Below are 20435 nucleotides of genomic sequence, written 5' to 3'. Positions count from 1 at the left end.
GGTGTTGCGTGCAGACGCCACTAAAAACATGGGAGTGATGCAGGAAGCCAGGGTGTTGGTGGAACAGGTTTTCAAGATCATGATGAGAGATGAGGGCTTTGATGTTGACATGCGATGGGCTGGGGCTCTGATGGATGGCGACCAGAGTCTTGAGTAGATTACTGAATCGACGCAGAGGAGTTCATCGGTATGTGCATGTGCAAGGGTGTGTAAGAAAGGGCGACAACAGCGAAATCCCTTATGTGAGAGTGAGCAGACAGACACAGAGCCAGGGAGATCTGCCTCCAAAAAGCTCAATGGAGCTCCAGGATGTTAAAATCATATACTCACTCAGTGCCAGCTAGCTTTGTCTGCCAGCCTTATATACAGTACTGTACCACACTTAATGACTCGGAGTAAAGAGCAGGAGAGGAACATCTGCATGCCACAGAGTACTGGTCACTCCTCAAATTCACATTTCACTTCCAGAAGTAAAAAGACATAAGCAGATGGGAGCAATAAATGAAGTTCCAACATGCTATTCTCTCACTCTCACTTGGCCACTCAAAGGATTTGGATGGATGGAGACTAACAAAAAAGACAGTCACATATACAGAGACAGAATACTTTTGTTCCTGTCTACAGGCTCAAGGAGCTTACTCAGTAAGTCCCAGATTTCTTTTGGGTCCACAAATAGAGACAAAATCAAATCCCTCCAGCTTCAGATGGTTCCCATTTAATAACGCAGGAGCTGAATTTCTCTCTGTTGGTTAAACAGCCATATGTGCCAGCGATGGATGGAGAAAGAATAGGGGATGGCAGTGAGGCCTGAGCTGGCGTATATTAGCCCGGGCAGGTCTTTAACATCTGCGCTCAAACGGCCAGTCTGACTCATTTCCAATCTGGACCAATGGCAAAGCGGCTTACTGAAAAGGCTTACCTAAAAAAGGTCTAATAGGAAGACTTGGCCTTGGGATGTTTTCTCTGAAAGGATCTCATTAGGTGTAATGGAGAAGAAGAGCCTCTGGGAGTGAAATGAGTGGCGGGGCTAATTGGGAACACTCATGGGTGCTCAGACTCAAACAATCTCAGCATGCTGAAATATGACTAGTTTGAAGAGGGCTGGATGGATATATCAGTTTAATCAATAGTCTGGGCCAATGGGATTTTTTTTTTGTTTTTGTAAATTATTGCTTTCATTGAAAAGGCAGTCATTCATCCAGCTGGTTCCCTGCCATTTGAGGGGTGTGGTAGTTTGCCCTGTTTTAAAGCGCTGCAAACAGTCACTTACTTTTATCCCTTTGTGGTTCAATACTTTTAAGGTCCATGAATCATACAGATTGAGAAAGTATACCACCCTGACAAGAATATAATGTTGAGGAAAACTGAATAATTAAGTAAGTTTTTGACACAAAAGCTCAGGGTAACCTGTGACAGGACGTGAAAGAGAGCAGAAAAGATGGAAAGGGGAAAGATGAAGCGCTAAAAAGTGATGAGGAAGAAGAGAAGAGTGAAAGAGGGCAAGGTTGGGAGGGCAAACCAGCCGCTGACAGTGATGCCTCGGAAGATGTGAAGGACAGAAGCATGGGGTCTCCAGTGAAGAAGTGCACAGACTAGATCAATTTCACAGACACGGGCTGATAACAGGGCCTGGGTAATAAGCAAAGCATGATTTATTAATGGCTGCTTGTTAGAGGCAGAGGAACGAGGCCGAAGCTGCGCTAACAGACTGAGGTTATGCGGGTCAGGGAGAGAAGACTGGTTGCCAGGATGCTTGAATGTAAAGCACAGTCTGTTCCACCCCGCAGAAGCCACAGTGAAAACAAACAGGCCTCGATAATGATTACTAGTGGGACTGCTTTTAGCCCAGAGCCACTAGCACTAACTGACCTATATACATAAAACAATAACCAACATTTAGAAATTACATACAGTGCACAGTGGATGTTGGGTAAATATATCACTCTCAGATGATAAACTGTTTGTCATCTAGCCCTGAAAGGCTGAATCATGCTTAATGGGTGATGTAATCACTGCGCAGAAAGGTGAATAATGACTCCTAATCTCGCATGTATAGGGAGGTGCTGCATTCGGAGACTTTACTAATCTTAGGAGATGAAGCTTGTGTCTGCTCCACATTCACCATATTGTTATTTCTCCCGTGAGAGTGTGTGTTTGGACCCACCTATAGACAAATGACACTATACATTCTGGGCATGCTGGTACACAGTAACTCATATCTGGAGGGACACATACACACTCTAAGCCATAAACATGCCAGGCTGGGTAAGAAATCATCCAGACTTCTCAGAATCTTTCCATAAAGCGACGGCAGGCTGATATGTGGGCAGGACTTCAATGTGTCCTTGTCTCCGAGGAGTTTCTTCACGCTCCAGTGTGGTCCAAAATATGTTTGACTCACTTGAGTGTGTGTGTTTTGGGTGTTCTCTACCTTCCTGTTGTGAGGCAAACTGATAACTCAAAGCCTCTTGCCTCACAACAGCCAGTGTAGACGGCTCCAGTCGTTTCACAGACTAATGAAACCAGAAAGGCAGAAAAAGAATTAGTCGTGCTCGGGCTTGTAACATCAGCCAGTTAAAGCCTGGTGTGCATGCAATTAGATCAACATACTGAAATACACATCAGGCATTTGAATGAGTTGCATGTACACGTGTGTGTGTGTGGAAATAAATGATGGGGAATGACAGACAGAAAGTATATTTACGTATTTATGTGTGTTTGTACAAATTTGAAAAGATAATTTCCCAATTATCCCTCCACAGTACTGGCAGCAGTAGGCGTGATCATTAGGTCTATCCGTTACTCAGTGTATTGTCTGTGTGTTGTATGACTCAGATGTGCAGCAAGGCCACATGATATGTATTTGAGGCTAAGCCCAGTCATTGTTGTGTGGGTGCAGCGAGGAGACATGCGGTTTATAAGGCTGGTGAGGGAGAGACAACAAACAGCAAAGGCTCAAAAGCTCTATCTCTCACTGCTTGATTGGCTTATAATTGAGTTGCCAAGAAGTTGTATGCAGCAATCTGTACTCGGAGAGAAGTTTACCAAATACTTTTTTTTAAATCCATTTCTCTGCTTCCTCAACAGAAAAAGGGGGGGGGGGGGTAGCTTCCCATCTGTGTGTGTGTGTGGGCTGCTGACTGAATAACCGAGGCCTCTGGGGAATGAGTTTATTCATTTTCCCTCACCAAAAAATAACAAAAGGAGAAATGCCGAGGGTGAAAAAGGAGGGAGTGTTCCGAAGTCAAAGAGCAGCTGGTAGACATAGACAGAAGCTCTCATCCAAAAAACAACCACTGGAAATGCTTTATGGATCTCAAAGGATGGTATAGTCAGAAGAAAGATAGCCTGGAATCTTTCTGAGCCGTCAAGTACATGCAAAGCCTCTAGTCACCTGCATATGAAATCTGATTATAATGTCCTTTGTATGGTAATGAGTGAAGGATGAATTGTGAACTGACATACGCACAGCTATTTTGCTAAGAGACGTGTTTCTAGCCTCATGTGCAGTATTCCTAAGCCAGCTTTTAGCAATCTGTTCGCTAATTTCACCCACAGTACTCGTGGTGTTGGTAGCGGAAGCTTTTTGGAATAGCTCCATTATATGAAAGTGTAATTAATTCTCCTTTCATGAAAATTGTATTACTCAAACGCTGCAGGACCTATGAGCTCCACTCACGACCTTCCATTTATCACAATATTCACCTGACGGAATTTCAGTTTAATTTTGGCCCCCGACACCTCTTTGGTGGCATTAAATTATGCATGTCTTCCCATGCGCTGATCATCTGTTTTCCTGACAAAGAAGCATGTACGTATAGGTTAGACGACAACTTTAATAAAAAAAAAAAAAAGGTGGTGTGGTTTGCTGTGAGTGAAGTGTGCTTGGGTATTATGTAGCTTTTCATGATTAAAGGTTTCAGCTGTTAGAGGAAGGATTTGAACAGTCTGGTTTCCAGGTCTCCTTCCTTGTGAATCATCTTTAAGACTCCGGTGTCATTCCCACCCTTGCCACACACACATGACTAACGCTCTGAGTAATGATTATGGAACCAAGGAACAGGGATCAGGATGGAAAAGAAGGTGACCTGGATGCTTGTCATGTCTGTAAGCTGCTTGACAATCATATCCCAGGATATACAGCTGCGGATGAGCGTTAAGTGATGACGACTGATTACAAAGCTTCCAGGCGTTTTCCTTGTCTGTAGCGCAGACACTGAAAATGACACTGATTACCACTGAGCTGAGTTTTTGTCCCGGAGTACTTACACAGCACTGTTTCATTTCATTACATCATGCCATCCCTCATGTTTCGATTTCTTTTCCCACTTTTGGGCTACGCCACTCGAGTGTGGGTCTCTATCCCCTCATTGATTTTCCAATTGAGAGTGAGTCCTGGGAACAGCGAGGCACAGACAGCATCCATTGTTTCCATTTGTACGGCGCGATGATGATCTCACTGCAGCCAGCCTCTGCTCCTCTGCTCTCACTAGACTTCATCAACTGAGATGCTGCTGTTAATTACCGGTCCATATTCTAATTATTCATCACTCAGCACGGTAGTGAGCTCTGGAGCACGGACAGAAGTGGAGAGAGAGACAATGGCAATGAAGGGGGCATTTCTGCAACTCATTGACCTGAGGTAACTGAGAGCATATGTGGATGAAACTGGGAAAACAAGATATAGCAGACCGTGCTGGTTTAGCATCTGAAGTTAGCCTCTGCACTCGGCACTGTGGAAAACACCAACACTACGGCGACCAGAGCAGTGTTTTTACATGGAGGAAGTGGGTAATTAGTGGTCGTTTGGTCGGTCAGGCGGTAGGACTCAATCTGTTATCTTTGCAAAGTGGACCAGGTTTCACAGCGCTGTTTGCTTTGAGGAAAATATATGCATGAGGAAATACGGCCCCCACCACCGCCACTGATGTTACAAACTCCCATGTCAACCCGTGACAAGTTCCTCTGTAAATGGTTGATGTTACCTTGAGATCGCTATCACATGGAGGAGATAAAGGAGCATATTGTGTAAACAAACACTGATATGCTTCCATGCTTGGTGCTTTCATCTATTAGAAAGTCAAGATTAAAGCATTTCTGACATGACATGAGTCAGACTCACTATCTCCTTTTTTGATTAAACAATTTAGGTTATCAGAGACATATGCAGGCTGGTAAATACATAAATACAAATAAAGTAATCATGGATAAAGCATCCTGGCAAGAAGATTGAAGATAATAGCAGGAGCTATTGAGGCTAAATTATAGATATGGAGAGCAAATCTACTTCAGCTCATAAAGATAAAAAAACCCTAACCTAGTGTATAACGTACTGTATATTGCCATTATGACATGCTCGATAAAGAGGCTTTCAGGTATTGGCAGTTGGGTTCTCTCCAAGACAGTGTAAATTATTCATGTGTTCATGTGTATGTGCAATCAATGGAAGCTGCCTGACAGAGACCCAGTCCTGCTTTTATTGCATCATTCAGATAATGCGGTGACTCTGGGTGGACATCAGATCCTTCCTCCGACATATTCAACAAAGCCGCGCTATGTCAGCTTCTTAGCAAATTTTCCCCATCATGGTCCCTGAGGAGCTCTTACTTTTCAGGCAGTGACGTGCCAATCTGCAAACATATACTTTCCCCTCAGAGATGAATGTGTTGTACAGATGCAGGTATTTCCTCGCCAGTGCTACGTGTCGTTCAGGTTTTCTTTCTGGAGCTAGATTGAGTTCATAAAGGCGAGTATCAGGCCTTAAGCCTGGTAGTCTGAGGGTGTACCCTCATTTATTTTTGCTGCAACCTTCTGCAGAAACCCCTGCTGTTCATCCTCTTAAGCTTCAAAGAAAGCCATGGCTCATACAGACAGATAATATGCACAAATCTCCCTCTACCTTGATGTAGATTTGTCAACCTGAATTTTCAAGAGGAATGAGAAAACAGGGGAAAAAAAGAGAGGAGAGATGCAAAGGAACAGATGTGAAAGGAACAAGGGAAAATAAATTAAATGAAGGCCTGTTTTGAGGGATTATTGCCTCTTTCTTTACTCCCTCCTCGAGCCACAAACCCCCTCAAAGGACATCTGTCCATCTCTGTGTACACCAAAGGGCTGATTAATGACCTGGCTAACCCAGCAGTCAATGCTCAACCACACCACACCAATCTAATTACCCGGAGAAGAGCGCACAGACTCTAGCATCTTGCCCTCCTCCTCTCCATGCATCAGAATGAGGCAGCATTAAAATGGATGACAAATCTGGATTATGTTCAGCAAAAAGAAGGAAAAGCAGAGCGAAGGAAAATGCCCAAGAATCAAAAGGCCGCCTGTCATGAATAATAAAACTGTCTGCCTCAAACTGCAGTCAGGGAATGATAATGAAATAAATAATGAATTGATTACTATGCATCTGACGGCGTACTGAGATGATTTGTGCGTGCCGCGAGGGGGCCTGAGCTTGTTGCAGCACCACGGACAGGCTTAATGAAAGAGGAATGAAGAATTCCACTCTTTTAATACCACTTGTGATAATTGGACTTCTACTTCTTCAGAGTACTCGCCACAAGTACATAGCACTCCTCAGAAAACGTAAATTATGTGGCAACCACAGACTTGGCTCTTTTGCTGGCTTTGAAATTAAAAATTAGAAGAGCCCCGTTCAGTGTTTTGATCTGATTAGTATTGGAAAACCAGCATGTCCATTAGAGCACATCCCTTTTAAAATCCCGATTTTACTGCTAAATCAAATCTTCAATGTGATCAATACTTTGTAGCATGGAGAGTCTTGAGTGGCTAGAAATCATTGTGTTTACTTGTAATGTCCGCTGACAAAGAGGCAAACCAGGGTAGAGGAGCATTCAAGCCTTTGCTGTTACCCTTAACACACATATCTTACTAAGAACAATGAACTTCCCCTTCAGAGAGACAAATGCTTTAATGCAACAGACTGTCCAACTGCTAGAGGAAGTGGTAAGGCAGGCCATGTTTCTTCCAAATCCACTCAGATGCATGCTGGGTTCCTCTACAGGACAATATGGACCCTGCCAGACCCTCCTACGCGCCCACGGAGCCAAATATGCACAACTGGACGCACACAAGCATGGGAGAACACACACAAACCTGTACACATACTCATTCACACACTGATTAAATTAGTCTGAAGGAGCAACAGGGGCCCTCAGGACAATATTTTCATTGCAATAATAAAGGAAAAGCTTGCTTATGGTCCTCCCCAAGCAAATATTTGGCTTTGGGTCAGCTCTATTATTTATCCCCTGAGGAATATGCTGGGGCCAAACTTTTCAGCAATGAAGCAAAGACTGTAGAAAAACAGTAGAAAAAGAAAAACAGTCTGGGCATTTACAAGGCCTGCAGGCTTTCAGTTAATAAATCAAACATGCTTCAAATGCATCTAGGTAGTGTTCAGTTGTTGTGTCACCGAGGGGGGTTTGTGCTGTGAGTGGACTTGGGATATGTGACTTATCCCCATCTGGGGATGGAAGAACTAAATCCTTAATCTTTCCACATAAAGTTCCCCTGGTGGGTGATGATCGCTTTGTGCAGATAAGCTGACAGACAGAAAAATATGACATGTTTGTGTGTGTGAGAGTGTTTCTGTGTGTGTGTGGGTGGGGGGGGTGCGCACTAGGCAGGATGCCTGTACTAAATCCCAGCATCCCTGGAGGCAGCCTCTGTTACCAAGGAAAAGGAAAGTTATCAGGAAGGTAGGTAGACAGGAAAACAGAGGGAGACAAAGACACAGACAGATAGGTAGGTAGGTACTTATATAATGTATATATAGTATGTATATATATTTATTTATTTATTATTCATTTATTTATTTCATTATATATTTTATTCTATTAACTAACTTATCATTTACATATTTTCTGTTAATGTCATTCCTTAACATTGTCTTTCATAATTATGCTTTGGCAACACATGTCAAATGTCATGCCGGGCAATTTTCATGAGGCATGGACTCCACTACCCAGAAGTCCATCAGGACGGCTGACATTCATCATCGAAATTGTTGGGTTTCGTCAAAGTATTATGGAGAAACTGCACCTCTAGACACTGAAGGACAAACACAGAGCACTTCTACTGTGTTCACACAGGCAGTAGTCACCTCTAATACTGCATGTACCCTCAGACTGTGACTCACCTCCAAAAACATACTGCAGACAGTTGGTGAATTGTTCTACACAGCCATGATTCACTTTTCAGATATTATCTACCTTTCCTCAAGAGCCAAAACTACCTTTAGAGAAATTATCTGTGATATTTGCATCTGAGAAATACATGTGAGGTAATGTGGTACCTGTATCCACTCCTTGTTTGAATCCTCTGCTGGAGTCCATGCATTTTCATAGTAGTTGAGTCTGGAACGCTCTGGGGACCAGCTGGGGTTGTACTGGGATGAAGCCATGATTTGGTCTGATGTTATCTCTCCTGATTCCATTCCCAAGGGGTCGCTGCAGTCAAAATCTGGGAAGGGAGGGGTGAGGAAAAGGAGAGATAGGAGGTAGCAGAAAAGGATGAAAAGGGAGAGAGTAACAAATGTTTAGTTGAATTCTGAGCACTGAAAGCGCCAGAATGCACCCAGCATGTGCTTTCAGTGTCCCCCAGAATCAGAGCTCATCTCTGGGGAGGAGGACGCCACACGACAGGCACTCAGCGCTGCTGGCCGGAAAAGAACAGCACATCAGCCACGCCTCAGTAAATCCTTTCTGTTTCTCTCTCTAGTTTTTAATGGAAGCAGGATGAAAGTGTTCCGCATTAAGACGTAAAAATGTCTTCATAAAACATTCAGTGTGGGCTAAGTTTACGCCTGTATTAGGCGTTGAAGTGACTTTCACTCCACATATTTTTTCCACTGACTGGATCTGTTTCTCTCACCTCCCAGTGGGCAGTTTATCTTTTTTGCACACAGTGACTATTTTGCTCACAGTGACTATTTTCCCCAACGTGGTCTCTTGGGGGAGTTTAGGTGCATTAAGTATCTGTATTTTGGGCCGTATATCACACTCAATGGACCCACCACCCAGGGTGGGAGGTGGCTTCCCTTGTTTGTATTGTCATGGGGCAGTTTTCAGGCATCCTGGGCTTTGTGGTCAGGTCGGCTCCTCTAACCCCCAGAGGTCAGACAAGCTGACACCGCTGTCGATGGAGCAACAACAGTGGTTGGAATGAACGATATGACCTTTTGATCAGGGCAGGAGTCGTATAATGTCACCACAACAACCCAGAGCTACAGTATATGAGGGCAGACTTTCTTCTTATTGGTTACTTACTTCTTTTTTCTATCAATGGTAAAGTTGGTCATAAAACACCTTGACAATGTTTTGAGCTGTTAACCTTACAGTCACAAGCCTACTTCCCTTAATGCAAATCTATAGCTGCAATAAACACAACATACTTTGCCCAAAAAATGAAATCATGTGCTTGTGTGGACACAGACGCCTACACTCAGAGGGCGCAGGATAAGGAACAGTGTGGAACTGCTATGTGGCTGCTGCCTATGAGCTAACACAGATGGTCTCCCCATCTGCCACACTGCTAACACACCTCAGTCACTGGGTCACCGTGTGTGTTTGTGCTTTACAGTGTCAATGCGCAGTCGCATATATATGTGTTCACACACACACACAAGTGTGTCTGAATCTCAGTGTGATACCGAGAAACCAGTCTCACACCTCTCCACTCTCATCGTCGGCTTTCTTTGAGAAGTCTGCCCGATCTTGTCAAACTTTTGCACTCGGACCCAAATCATCTAGATTACCGGATAGTGATCAACAGAAACATAAAGAAGTTCTTGTTTGCAGCTGAGGATGCTATCTGATCATGTGGGTTACCGACCAAAGCGGGATTGATAGCCGAGAAGATAGTGAGTGTGGATGAACGGGTGAGGGGGGTGATCGGAGGGAGAGAAAGGGAGAGAAATGGAGCAAGAACAAAAGACAAGGCCTCCTTTTCATCACCTTATCGTCTCCCATCAGTAGCTTTCAACTGGAGTGTACCGTTCTCCTTGCCATGTAGAAGCGAGAAAATCCACTTTGTATTATGCATAAGGGGATTATGAATGATTCAAGTAGTGCAAGTCTGGAAGAGGACGGAAAAAGTTTGAAAATTTTATTTCTATCTTGGTAACGCAAGACCAAGCAACTCATGTAAATTAAAGTCTTTACTGATCACACGTCTGATATTTCACCACGCGTCTCAATGGTGAATGCGAAAAGTTGATTTGCGTAATCTGATCTTAGATTTGTGATTAAGGCAATTAAAGTAACTCGGAGGAAACTAAGGAAAAATGACATCAGCAGTCATCGCCATGCTCATTACTGTGACGCGGGGTTGTTCTGTTTATTGTGTGTACTTAACGTCTGTCTTCCCTGTGGGCAAGACAAAATCCTTTTGGAGATGATTAGTAGATTTGTTGAATGTCATCCATTTCTATTGCTATTCAAAGACTGCCTGTGTCTGTGTGTGTGTGTGTGTGTGTGTGTGTGTGTGTGTGTGTGTGTGTGGGGTGGTCTGGCCTCTGGACAGATTTACGACTTCTACCAGCGCTCGTCTTCCTTAATGAAATGTTTAGTCGGAGCGTTTTGCAAAATGGGGTCGGGGGGTCAAACCCCGTGACGACGATGCTGCATGTTAAAGCCCTAGAGGTGTGTGTGTGTCTAGGGTGGTTACTGGTGGGGAAGCTGCCTTTTGGAGCCTGTCTGGGCCCAAAGAGTGTAAATGTAGGTCTTGTAAACCATGGGAGGCAGACTTGTACCCTGTAACACATTCCCCAAATGAAGAAGCAGGAGGTGTTTATTTAACAACTCTTAAGCTCTGTTAAACGAGTGGGAATTGGTCATAATAGGACCATGTGAAGCTTCAGGTGCAGACAACATCTGTTTCTTACTTTTAGTAATATTCCTCGGGTGTTTAGTTTACTGCCCTCTAAGTCTTCTGGAACTACCCAATTTGGATTCAGTCTCCTGTGATCCAAACTCTCTTTCACTGAACAAATCTCTCTGGATTCTGATTTCATTTAGATTTCTACCTCAATTATACTGAATTTTTTGCCTCTGTTCATTGGCCTCCTCTTCTGCTTCTGCCTCCCTGGCATCCCCATCTGTCTGAATTTCTGTTTTTATGCCAGCTCACCCTCTGGAACGGTCCTTTCGATGACGGTGAAGTTGGCAGAGAAGCCTTCCTTAGCGATGGCGCTGTCAGTGTTGATTGTCAGTGCCAGGATGCCAGTGTAGGAGATGATCCTTCCCGGTGTGTTCTGCCCACAATACCTCCCGATGTATGGCCCGACTGGAGGGAGAAGGCAAAAACAGATGGAGAGAGAAAGTAGAGAGAAAGGACAAACATTGTTAGTCAGGTTAGAGCTGGGTTAACTCAATATTTGTTTGCTTGCCACATCCATGTCACACATGGGTTTACCAACTCCCCCCCTTGGAGGTGTGGAAACTAGTGTGTCAGTGAGGTATGGCACCGGCTGCATTTTTTTCTACTCAACACCATAAAGACGTGTGAGAAAAGGCTCCCAACATTCCACGCCTGCTTGCCCATCGAGCACAAAAAAGAGAAAGGCGGAGAAGGGACCTGTGGTGTGGGCAGGTCACGGTCTCTGTCTATTTGCTGGCCGTAAATATCTCAGATCTCCCGTCTTCCCATACCCAAGTCTGGTTTTTAATGTTGTGCACACTGAGGCGGACACAGCCATGGCTGAGTGAGTTTTGTGAAGGGGACCAAACAAGTAAAGACTGAGCAGAGACAATAGGGGGGACAGTAAAAGACAGAGAGCAATAAAAACACAAGAGGGACACGTTCCACTGCGCTAACCGAGTAGAATGAAGAAACGGCAGGGTGGAACGTTAGGGGGAGACAGAGAGGCGGAGAAACATGGGGAAAGAGTGATGGGGTAACGAGGGAGGGACGGAGCGGGAGAGCAAGAGAGCACAATGACCTTGCCCTGTGCCTCTGATGTGTGCTATGATCCATGCACATTTGTGAATGTGTGCTCCTGTTGGTGTGCAGGGACATGCAGCTTATCTGTGATTACTAATGCTGTGATCAGTGGCGAGTGACAGCCCTACCTCCCTGCGGCCTCCTGTCATCAAAATACGCCTCTTCCAGCCCAGCTCCTACATGAAAGGCAAAGGCCAGGCCACAGGGACTTATGGGGCAGAGGTGTGATGGTTCAGATTAATCTTCATAACCTAGGTGGCTAGTGTATGGGCGTGAGTGTCTGTGTGCGCTTTTAAACCTGCTAAAGCCTGGGCCTGAACAAAAAAATGCCATCTCCCGGATTATCCGCATGACTCCCCAAGCCCTATGAAATTTTAAAGGACCTAGCCATGAACTCTGCATCCTGCCTGCCTCTCCGTTCCTCAGGGAAGTGGGGTAAGGGAGTGGAGGTTCTTCTTCGGCAGCGCCTGGCCAACGAGGTGTGGTTTGAGAGGAGGGGGTTTGCTACTCCCTCGGCGCTTCACAGTGGCCTGAATTTGCCCGGACATCTCCCACCTCTGCACACCCCGACAGCTAGCATGCCTCCAGCCTTCTGTGCTAATGCATTATCGATCCAGCAGGCACCACAGGTACCGCCTGGCAAAAGCCGACACACTATTTTCCTCCCATGGCTTATTTCTATACAAGGCTGTCTATCACACACACAACACTTGAAGGGTGTGATGCCATGTCAGTTCCAAGTGGTGTTGTCCAGTTTCTACCCTGAAAAAGGCTCAGTGTTGGACAAAAAGAGACATGGATGTGTCTTCCTCTTCTTGTTTTGTGTCAAACTTTCAGCTGAGTGAACTTAGAAATCAATGAATTTTCATAAGGAAAGGTGTTTTTAGTCAGAAGTACCACAGGACATGTTTCTTCTCCCGACCTCTGGGGTGAATTTTTTGTAAAAATATGTATTCAAAGGTGATAATAATGTGACATTCTCAGCTCTTAAAGCCTTTGAGGTTCTGCTTAATCAACACAAGATCCTGAAAATTAAACATGTCTCACCTCTTGGGAAGAACGTACAAATGAGTTATGGAAATATTTTGTGGAATAAAAGGTAAACTCTGCACAGTTCAAATCTGAAGAGATGTGAGCTGAGAGAATATTGAACTTTAAGTAAACTCACTTGAAAAGGCGCTGTGATTTGTGCTTCAACCTTAACACTTGGAACACCAGAGCTCAGAACACTGATGTGTACCAGGTTGAACTAGATAAAATTGTTTCAATTTTCAGCCACTGATGGGTGAGAAAAGCTTTCATCTTGTCCCTGTGTTGGAATAGCCAGAAGAAAAACCGAAAACTTCAAGAGGTGATTTCGCTCAGCGAGTTCAAAGCCTCATCTCAGGCTATGGAAGCATTGCTTTGAACACTGCTGGCCCTCTCTTACTCCGTCTCTCACCTGCTGATTTTTTAGATGGATTTGAACATTAAGGCAATATTTTAGTATGTGCACATGCTACAGCCTTTGTTCAACCTCGCAACCGGGAGATGTTGCCTCTTATCAAGACTAAGCTGGTTCAATTCAAATTCAGTGAGCCTTTTTTACCTCTAGTGGGAAACACACAGAAACTTCCAAAGGAAATTCCTTTAAGAATCATTTCCTGCAAGATTGAATTGTGTTCTTTATGTTTTATGGTTCGCAGAAGCAACAACTTAAATATCATAGCCTTGATCAGGCACTGAAGTCCCAGATGTATAGAAACTCACAAATCCTGCAACACAATGTAGCCTATGACAGAGAGAGGAAGGGTGGGAGGCTCTTGTAATCAGGAAGTGTTTGGCTTAGAGCGATGACGAAGCATTACGCTCATGACGACAGAATCTTGGACCCCCGCCAAGACTGGCTAAGGCAGTTAGCCCACTGGCCCGGATAATGCCATCATATTGTGTAAAGCTGTTCATTTCCACTGGTAAAGCAGTGAGAAGTGACACTGAAATCCCCCACTCCACCCACTTACATTCTTTCTCTGCCAGTACAGGATAGCAGATCTCTAAGCAGTGGGATAATTCATATTTTTACATCTTTCCTATAGTGGCCTTGAAATGACTCCTCTGTGTCCAAATACAGAGATGGACAAATCTACACTGTTTGAAGTTTCAGAAATGAAAAAGCACATAAAAAGATGGGCTTTCATAAATGTCAGTGCTTGCTCACCTCCTGGGAAGCCATCCCAGATCTCCAGCCGGTCGTAGCGGCAGAACACGCCAGTAGGAGGCGTCGGGTCAGGCTCCAATTCGAAGCTCTCGAACTCCAAAATGATCTCGGACATCTTCGGGGCGAAGATCATGAATGTGCAGTCCAGGTTGTTGGGGTACTTCTCAGGGTAGCCGGGCGACTTTATGACACCGCTGTTGGAGGTGAAGTTCCTGGAGCATTCAGGACCTACAGGAAGGATGAAAGAAGGAAACGAGATGGGGAATAAGAAGATGAAACAAAACGGGGACAAAGAAAGAGGTGGGATTGATTCTATTGAACGACTGTTTGTTAAGTGCTGTGTTTCGGGTGGCTTTTTGTGGTGGGTATTGAAAAGCTCTGCCTCCCAGCCGGTCTATTGAGTGGAGGATAGTTTATGGCCCATAGATGACAGACCACCTTGATAGTTTCTCTTGTTCACTGCAGGCTACATCTGGTTCTGTGCCTCTTTTCCATTCCCTTATGGTCACAAAAGTCACACTCCTTCATCATTGAGTGTGTGTGTGTGTGTGTCTGTGTGTGTTAAATCTGTAACTCCTGGAACATCTGGACTGCAAGAGCAAACATAGTGAAAGGCCTCAATCATCAGAATCGGGGAGCGATGAATAAACAGCTTGATTCACGCTGCAAAAACCTCTCTCGCACACACTTACACACACACACAAGCCCTCATCAGGATACGTCTGTGAAACATATGAGAGGTGCTCAGGAAAAATTACAGTGTCAGTGATGGAAGGCGAGGGCAATGACTGCGCATACATCAACACGCACACTCACACTTAAACACATGGTTTTACACAAGGGAAAGTCAAAATATTTATTCACAGCTCCCCGGAGAGCTGCCTTTCAGCTGATGAGGAGCATTAACACATTTCCCATGTTAGCCACTTGTCAGAGCATCATGAGCACAAGATTATTATTTAAGAATGAGTGACGTGTGATAAAAAAAAGTGATGCTAAGAGTTGGAGGAGAATTTTTTAAGGGAGTGACAGAAAGAGACGTTAAGACATGTTCGCTATGCAAGCTCAAGCACTGGGCCAGAGTGTTACCAAGTCTACTTCACAAAGCACACACACATACAAAATCAGGAAAAAAAAGAGGACTACTGTCATCCAGGGCAATTATTTGGAGCCATTAGAGGCAGAAATGTGCCCAGGATAACGTCATTTTCATGCTAGTCTGACAGCCCGCGTGATGGGCGCAGATGGGGCTGATCGAAACCAAAATTGCAGGGAGTTATCGCTAGATAGAGCCTCCACGCTACAGTCATTGTAGCTTAAATGAATGTGGCAAACTGCTTTTTCCACTGTCACTCAAGCATCTTGCTGGGCCCCTAATTCAGGACCATCAGGCCCACTTCAGCCTGTCCACCAGTGGAGTGAGTGAAGGGAGGGAGAACCATGTTGATTTTCTTTCTCCCCAAGTTGAAAGCCGCGGTGAGCGGCGTTTTGACTCTAAAGAGAGTTGACATTTAGTGCAGCAGCTAAAGCGTGGCTTTCGAGAACAGTGGGCACCATTAATTTCACAGCTTCCTCTCGTATTTACCCCCGGAAAATGGAGAGATTTTGTTGAGAGAGAGCGTTCCCTGGGATGAGAGGGTGGCTGGATGCTGCAGATCTGCACTTTACCTCGCCATATTTGGGAGAAATGTCAGGCAGTTTTGGGGAAAAACTATAGATGCAAGCCACTTTTTTTTGAAAAAGGCGACCGTGGTCCCTGAGTGCTCTAGACAGCTGCAGTACCCGGAGTGCAATTTAGGTCAGTGTGTTGAATTTCCTGTGGATATTGGCTCAGAGCTCCACTCTCCATCCATTTCATCAGCATCCACCATGACCCTTATCTCAGCTAAGGAGTTGACCAGAACAGATTTGATTGTCGGAAATGGTTCACTCTGAAAACCTGTCAAAATCCAAGCACTAGACTGGCACTGAAAAAAAAATATGGTGCCTGGACTGTTAATTTCCTCATAATATTTTATTGAAACCATCTTTCTGTCTCCGTTTTCCTTCTGAATGATCATGACTGAGGCCGAACAAAGGACAAACTCCCCTATTGTCAGCCTTTTTGTGCCTGGCTGAGCTTATATCCCCCCAAGAAAAGGACAGCGCAAAGACATCACAACAAAATAGAGTAGTGAGAGGAGACAGAGCACTCTGGTTGGTACCACCGGCGAGATAATCATCCAACAGATCTCTTTTATCTAGTGCCTCCACATGGGAGGGCTTACGTCCTCAGCTCCCCTCGCTACACCCAGGATGCTTTGTGTTGATGTCTGCGTGAGAGGCATTCGATGATAGCACTCATGCTTCTCTGTGTCAGCGTCTGTACGTACAGCGCGTGTGCATGCATCTGTATTGACAAGTAGACAAATATATCCTGTTGTCTGCCCCTTACTCACTCTGTGTTGCTTCCTTGTTTTATCACTGCAGTTGTTTGTTTACCGGGCAATAACAGGGAGAGAGAAAGGGATTGAAATAGGAAACACAAAGGGTTTTGTACATATGAAAGTTTTGACTCAGGTAAAGCTTACAGGAACTCATCTCAGAACACTCAGATGTTTCCCTCCATCTGAGATAAAGCAGATAGTTCAGCCACAGCGCACCCAGTAGTTCAACCGCTGCCTTTAAACAAACAGCAGAATTTTATGACAGGAAGTAAAGAGAGAGAACAAGAAGTAACCTTGAACACGCGACATTTACCGGCAACGTTCAACCAGGCGCTCCAACGTTTACTGCCGGCAGTAATGGATTCTTTTAGCTCTCGTTTATATTGAGCCCTTCTCCTCTGGTTGGGGGAGTAAACAAATGTCACTCCAGCTCGGTGGCTGAGTGATTAGAGTTTGTTTAACTGGACAAGTCGTTGCCGGCAAAATGATATTTAATGGAGATCTGATTTCAATCTTTACAAGTGTTCGGGATTTATAATAAATCTTAAATAAATATGGTTTCAGCATTAAGGGAGCAGGGAGCCTTTCAACTGTTAGTTCCCTGATGACTTGTCCTCTATACTCTATTAAGCAGTTGCTGTAAGTGCTGAAAGCCGACTAGAGGCTGCACGTTAATCATTAGAACAACATTGCGCCAAGGAACAGGCGTTAAATGTGACGGCCTCTCGCAATTTTCATTTTTAAATCTCTCCCCGTGTCTCTCTCTTTCTCTCTTTCCACATATCCACTCCTCTTTTTTTCCCATCTATTTAACTCTCTCCCTCCTTAGTCAGGGTTATTAGTGGCCGGAGCCATTGGGGCTGAAGGTGTTGTTTTTGGACTGCTACGTAAATCAACTCTGTTTATGTTCCATGTTTCTCTCCCGCTAATCATTAGCCCAGTCCAACCCTTCTCCCCTCCACCCCCGTTACTGCCTCCCTTCATACCACCCTTTTGTCAAGACCCCCGCCCCCCACCCCCTCCATTCTGTCCGACAGAAGGGTTAATCGCTGGTGGAGAATAAACTCATTCAACACTAAATCAAACATTAACCTGTAGCCTGCGGAGCGTCACTCATTGAAACAGATGGAAAGACAGGTTTACGCTTACCAAAAACCACACACACCCACCCTGAGGCATTTCACTATTGACACGGCATTTATGTGTCTACTGTGCCTGTGACGTAGCTCAGGTCGGGGGAGGGGGCGGGGGGCCACATTCTCCCTCTGGTTCTTCTTAAAGAAATTTCTTGTCTTACGTTTCCATGAGGGTAGTATGTGTGATGACAGTATGTCTCCGTGCCAGATGTGACCTATGCCATCGGGGCGTGCCGTCCATGAAAGCTAAATGTGCCCCCCAGGCCCCACCCAACACAACCACACACACACGTACCTTGAAAGTGTTTATACAGGTGTGTGCTCGGACTAAATGTGCCCGCATCATGGTGATATGATAAACAAGGCTATAGGGTGAGAAGATGGCAGTTTTTTTAGTGTGAAGAAAGGGCAACAGACATGCTACAGCTCCCTCCAACAGACTTAGTCATCCTGCTTAGTAACTGTGAGGAGATGAGACTGTGTGTGTATGCGAGTGGGGGAGGGGGTTAGATACTTCCAGTGGCACTATCTCTGCCTCTTCGCCCACTTCAATGGGCCCTCGGCCAGCCTTGATGTGGTTCTAACCAAACTGCTGAGCTGTTAAAGGAAAACATATGTTGTGCATGTACGCATGCACGCGTATACTTAAGAAGCACTTGAGGATTTTAAGCGAGATACTATCAAAATGGTAGGATTAATAGATCTTCCCATAATCTATAGAAGGACCAGGATTTCAGTAAAGGGTAACCTCACCTTAACTAACTTTACTAAACTTTTTGGGGTTGATATAAGTGATTTTTATGCACGCTGGTGATTGTTTATAAAGTCAAGGCCATAGTTTTACCAGCCTTTTTATTTACCATTTTATTACTATCTGAAGTCGAAGGACTCCGTTGAGGCATACACACAACCAGCCTGCTAATCTGCTGCCTTTAGCTCAAATATTCCTGTTTCTGACTTATCCTTTCCCACTATCTTTTGCTTTTTTTCCCCCACCATCTTGCTCTTCCTGTCTCTTGCCAGACTTCAGCCAGCGGAGCGAGGCTGCCAATTTGCAGGCTATAAAATAAATAGCCCATGCTAATTAAGATGGTTGGATGGGATTGAGGAGTGGAGAGGGGTAGAGACTGATGTGGAAGCAGCCACAGAGAACCGCAAAACAACCTGTTCTCTTCCAATTAGACACTTCGCAGTCTACCGCTGATGAAAACTAGGGCTATGAATGCCAGCATGTTTGAGGTGTGTGAGAAAGTGTATTTACATAATTTACAGTTTAAGTGGGTGAACCTGCACATGCAAACACACTTGTGTAGGCTGGTATATGATTCCTGAGGGGGGTGTGTGTTTACATAACTTTGCTTTGTGGTTTATTTTTATCATCTATGTGACCTTTGTTTGTGTTTAACCCAGGATGAAACGCAGTACCAGTCCCAGAGGTCGACCTCCAGTGATCTCCAGGCCTATAATCACAGTGATAAACAGCCTGCATTCTTTGCATTTTCCTTCATTGGCATGCACAAGTGCGAGCCTCCCGTTCCTTCATCCGTTATCAGAGCATCTGTGTATCATCATTAACATTACATGTGTTAGCCAACACAATGTTTTCCCAACTAATACCCTGCTTGTTGATAAGATGGGCTAATCAGCTAGCTTTGTATCTCTCTTTCTGCTCGGTTCTCTCTCACGCTCTAACAAACAGGGCTGTTAATTGATCTCAGAGCCCTTCTCTTGGCGGCAGCCAGCGCCGCAGTAGTCAAAACACAGAGCAAATTCAAAGCATAAAGAAAGTCTGGATCCACTGTGGAGGCAATGGCACACCCATGGAGCTCTTCTCCACAGGGGAATGGCACTGGGTGCAAAACACCGAGATGAAAAAGTTCTGTCTTGGGTTTAATCTGCAACACTGCACTATTCCCCCAACCCTGATTCCCTTTTGGATTCCATCAGCAAGAAAAGCACAGATTTGGATCTAGCTCAAACTCTCTAGTCCTGACTCTATCTTCTATCCACGCTTACATCCATATTTCTTGCTAGATCCGTATTTCCTCATATCTTAGCTCTCTAAGAGTGTGTTCAGCAGTTTCCCTCCTATCGCCACCGGGCCCCTAACACGGCTCATTTATAATCAGTCCTGGCTAATAGATGAGACTGGGAAATACCAAGCTAATCATGGAAGAATGTAGTGGATTTAACTAGCCTATCAAGGGGAATGAGGCAGTGTGTGCAGATGAGTTTGTGTGTGTCGGGGTGGAGTGTCGCTTTGATCTCGTAAATGGACCCACACTCCACCAGCTGCCCTTCCGTGATAGTGACACGCACAAGCCTAGACACACAAACACAAGCACAGACACACACTAGACCAGATTAAAAGGAAGGAGGAACCTTGCAGGGCCATTCATCATGTCTCTGAGGTCACGGGGGGCTGTCCCATAGACTGCTGCTGAGGTTAATTAATGAAAGTGGAGTCTGTAGCACCTGTCTGCCCACCAGTCACTCTCTAGATATGTGTTGTCCTCCTTCCTTTCAATCCAAATAAAGGAAGGCAGCTGACTAACAGGAAATTCTCTCACTTGTTATGTTCCTTTCTGATAAGATAAACATCCCCTGAGGATATTTGTGTTTTCTCATACCTGATTCCCCGCTAATATTACCCAGAGGTATTTTTTTAGATTTAATATTAAGGAAGGAACCAAAAACTAATTGGAT

The 20435-nt window shown here is 44.7% G+C and overlaps 1 protein-coding gene across 8 annotated transcripts in view; it reads right to left on the bottom strand.

The window, feature by feature from the left end:
* Positions 1-20435, bottom strand: part of nrp1a (neuropilin 1a) — a 187658-nt gene that overhangs the window by 15885 nt on the left and 151338 nt on the right. For all 8 annotated transcript variants that reach the window (XM_042398657.1, XM_042398659.1, XM_042398660.1 and 5 more), the window contains 3 exons: positions 14168-14395; positions 11158-11313; positions 8324-8490 (listed from right to left, as the gene is read on the bottom strand). In XM_042398657.1, the coding sequence (XP_042254591.1) occupies positions 8324-8490; positions 11158-11313; positions 14168-14395 (551 nt within the window). The remainder of the gene's footprint in view (positions 1-8323; positions 8491-11157; positions 11314-14167; positions 14396-20435) is intronic.

The sequence above is a fragment of the Thunnus maccoyii genome, chromosome 21, assembly GCF_910596095.1.
Source record: "Thunnus maccoyii chromosome 21, fThuMac1.1, whole genome shotgun sequence".
Lineage (NCBI taxonomy): Eukaryota > Metazoa > Chordata > Actinopteri > Scombriformes > Scombridae > Thunnus > Thunnus maccoyii.
The sequence above is the reverse complement of the archived record's forward strand: the minus strand, read 5'-3'. Positions and strand labels throughout refer to the sequence as shown.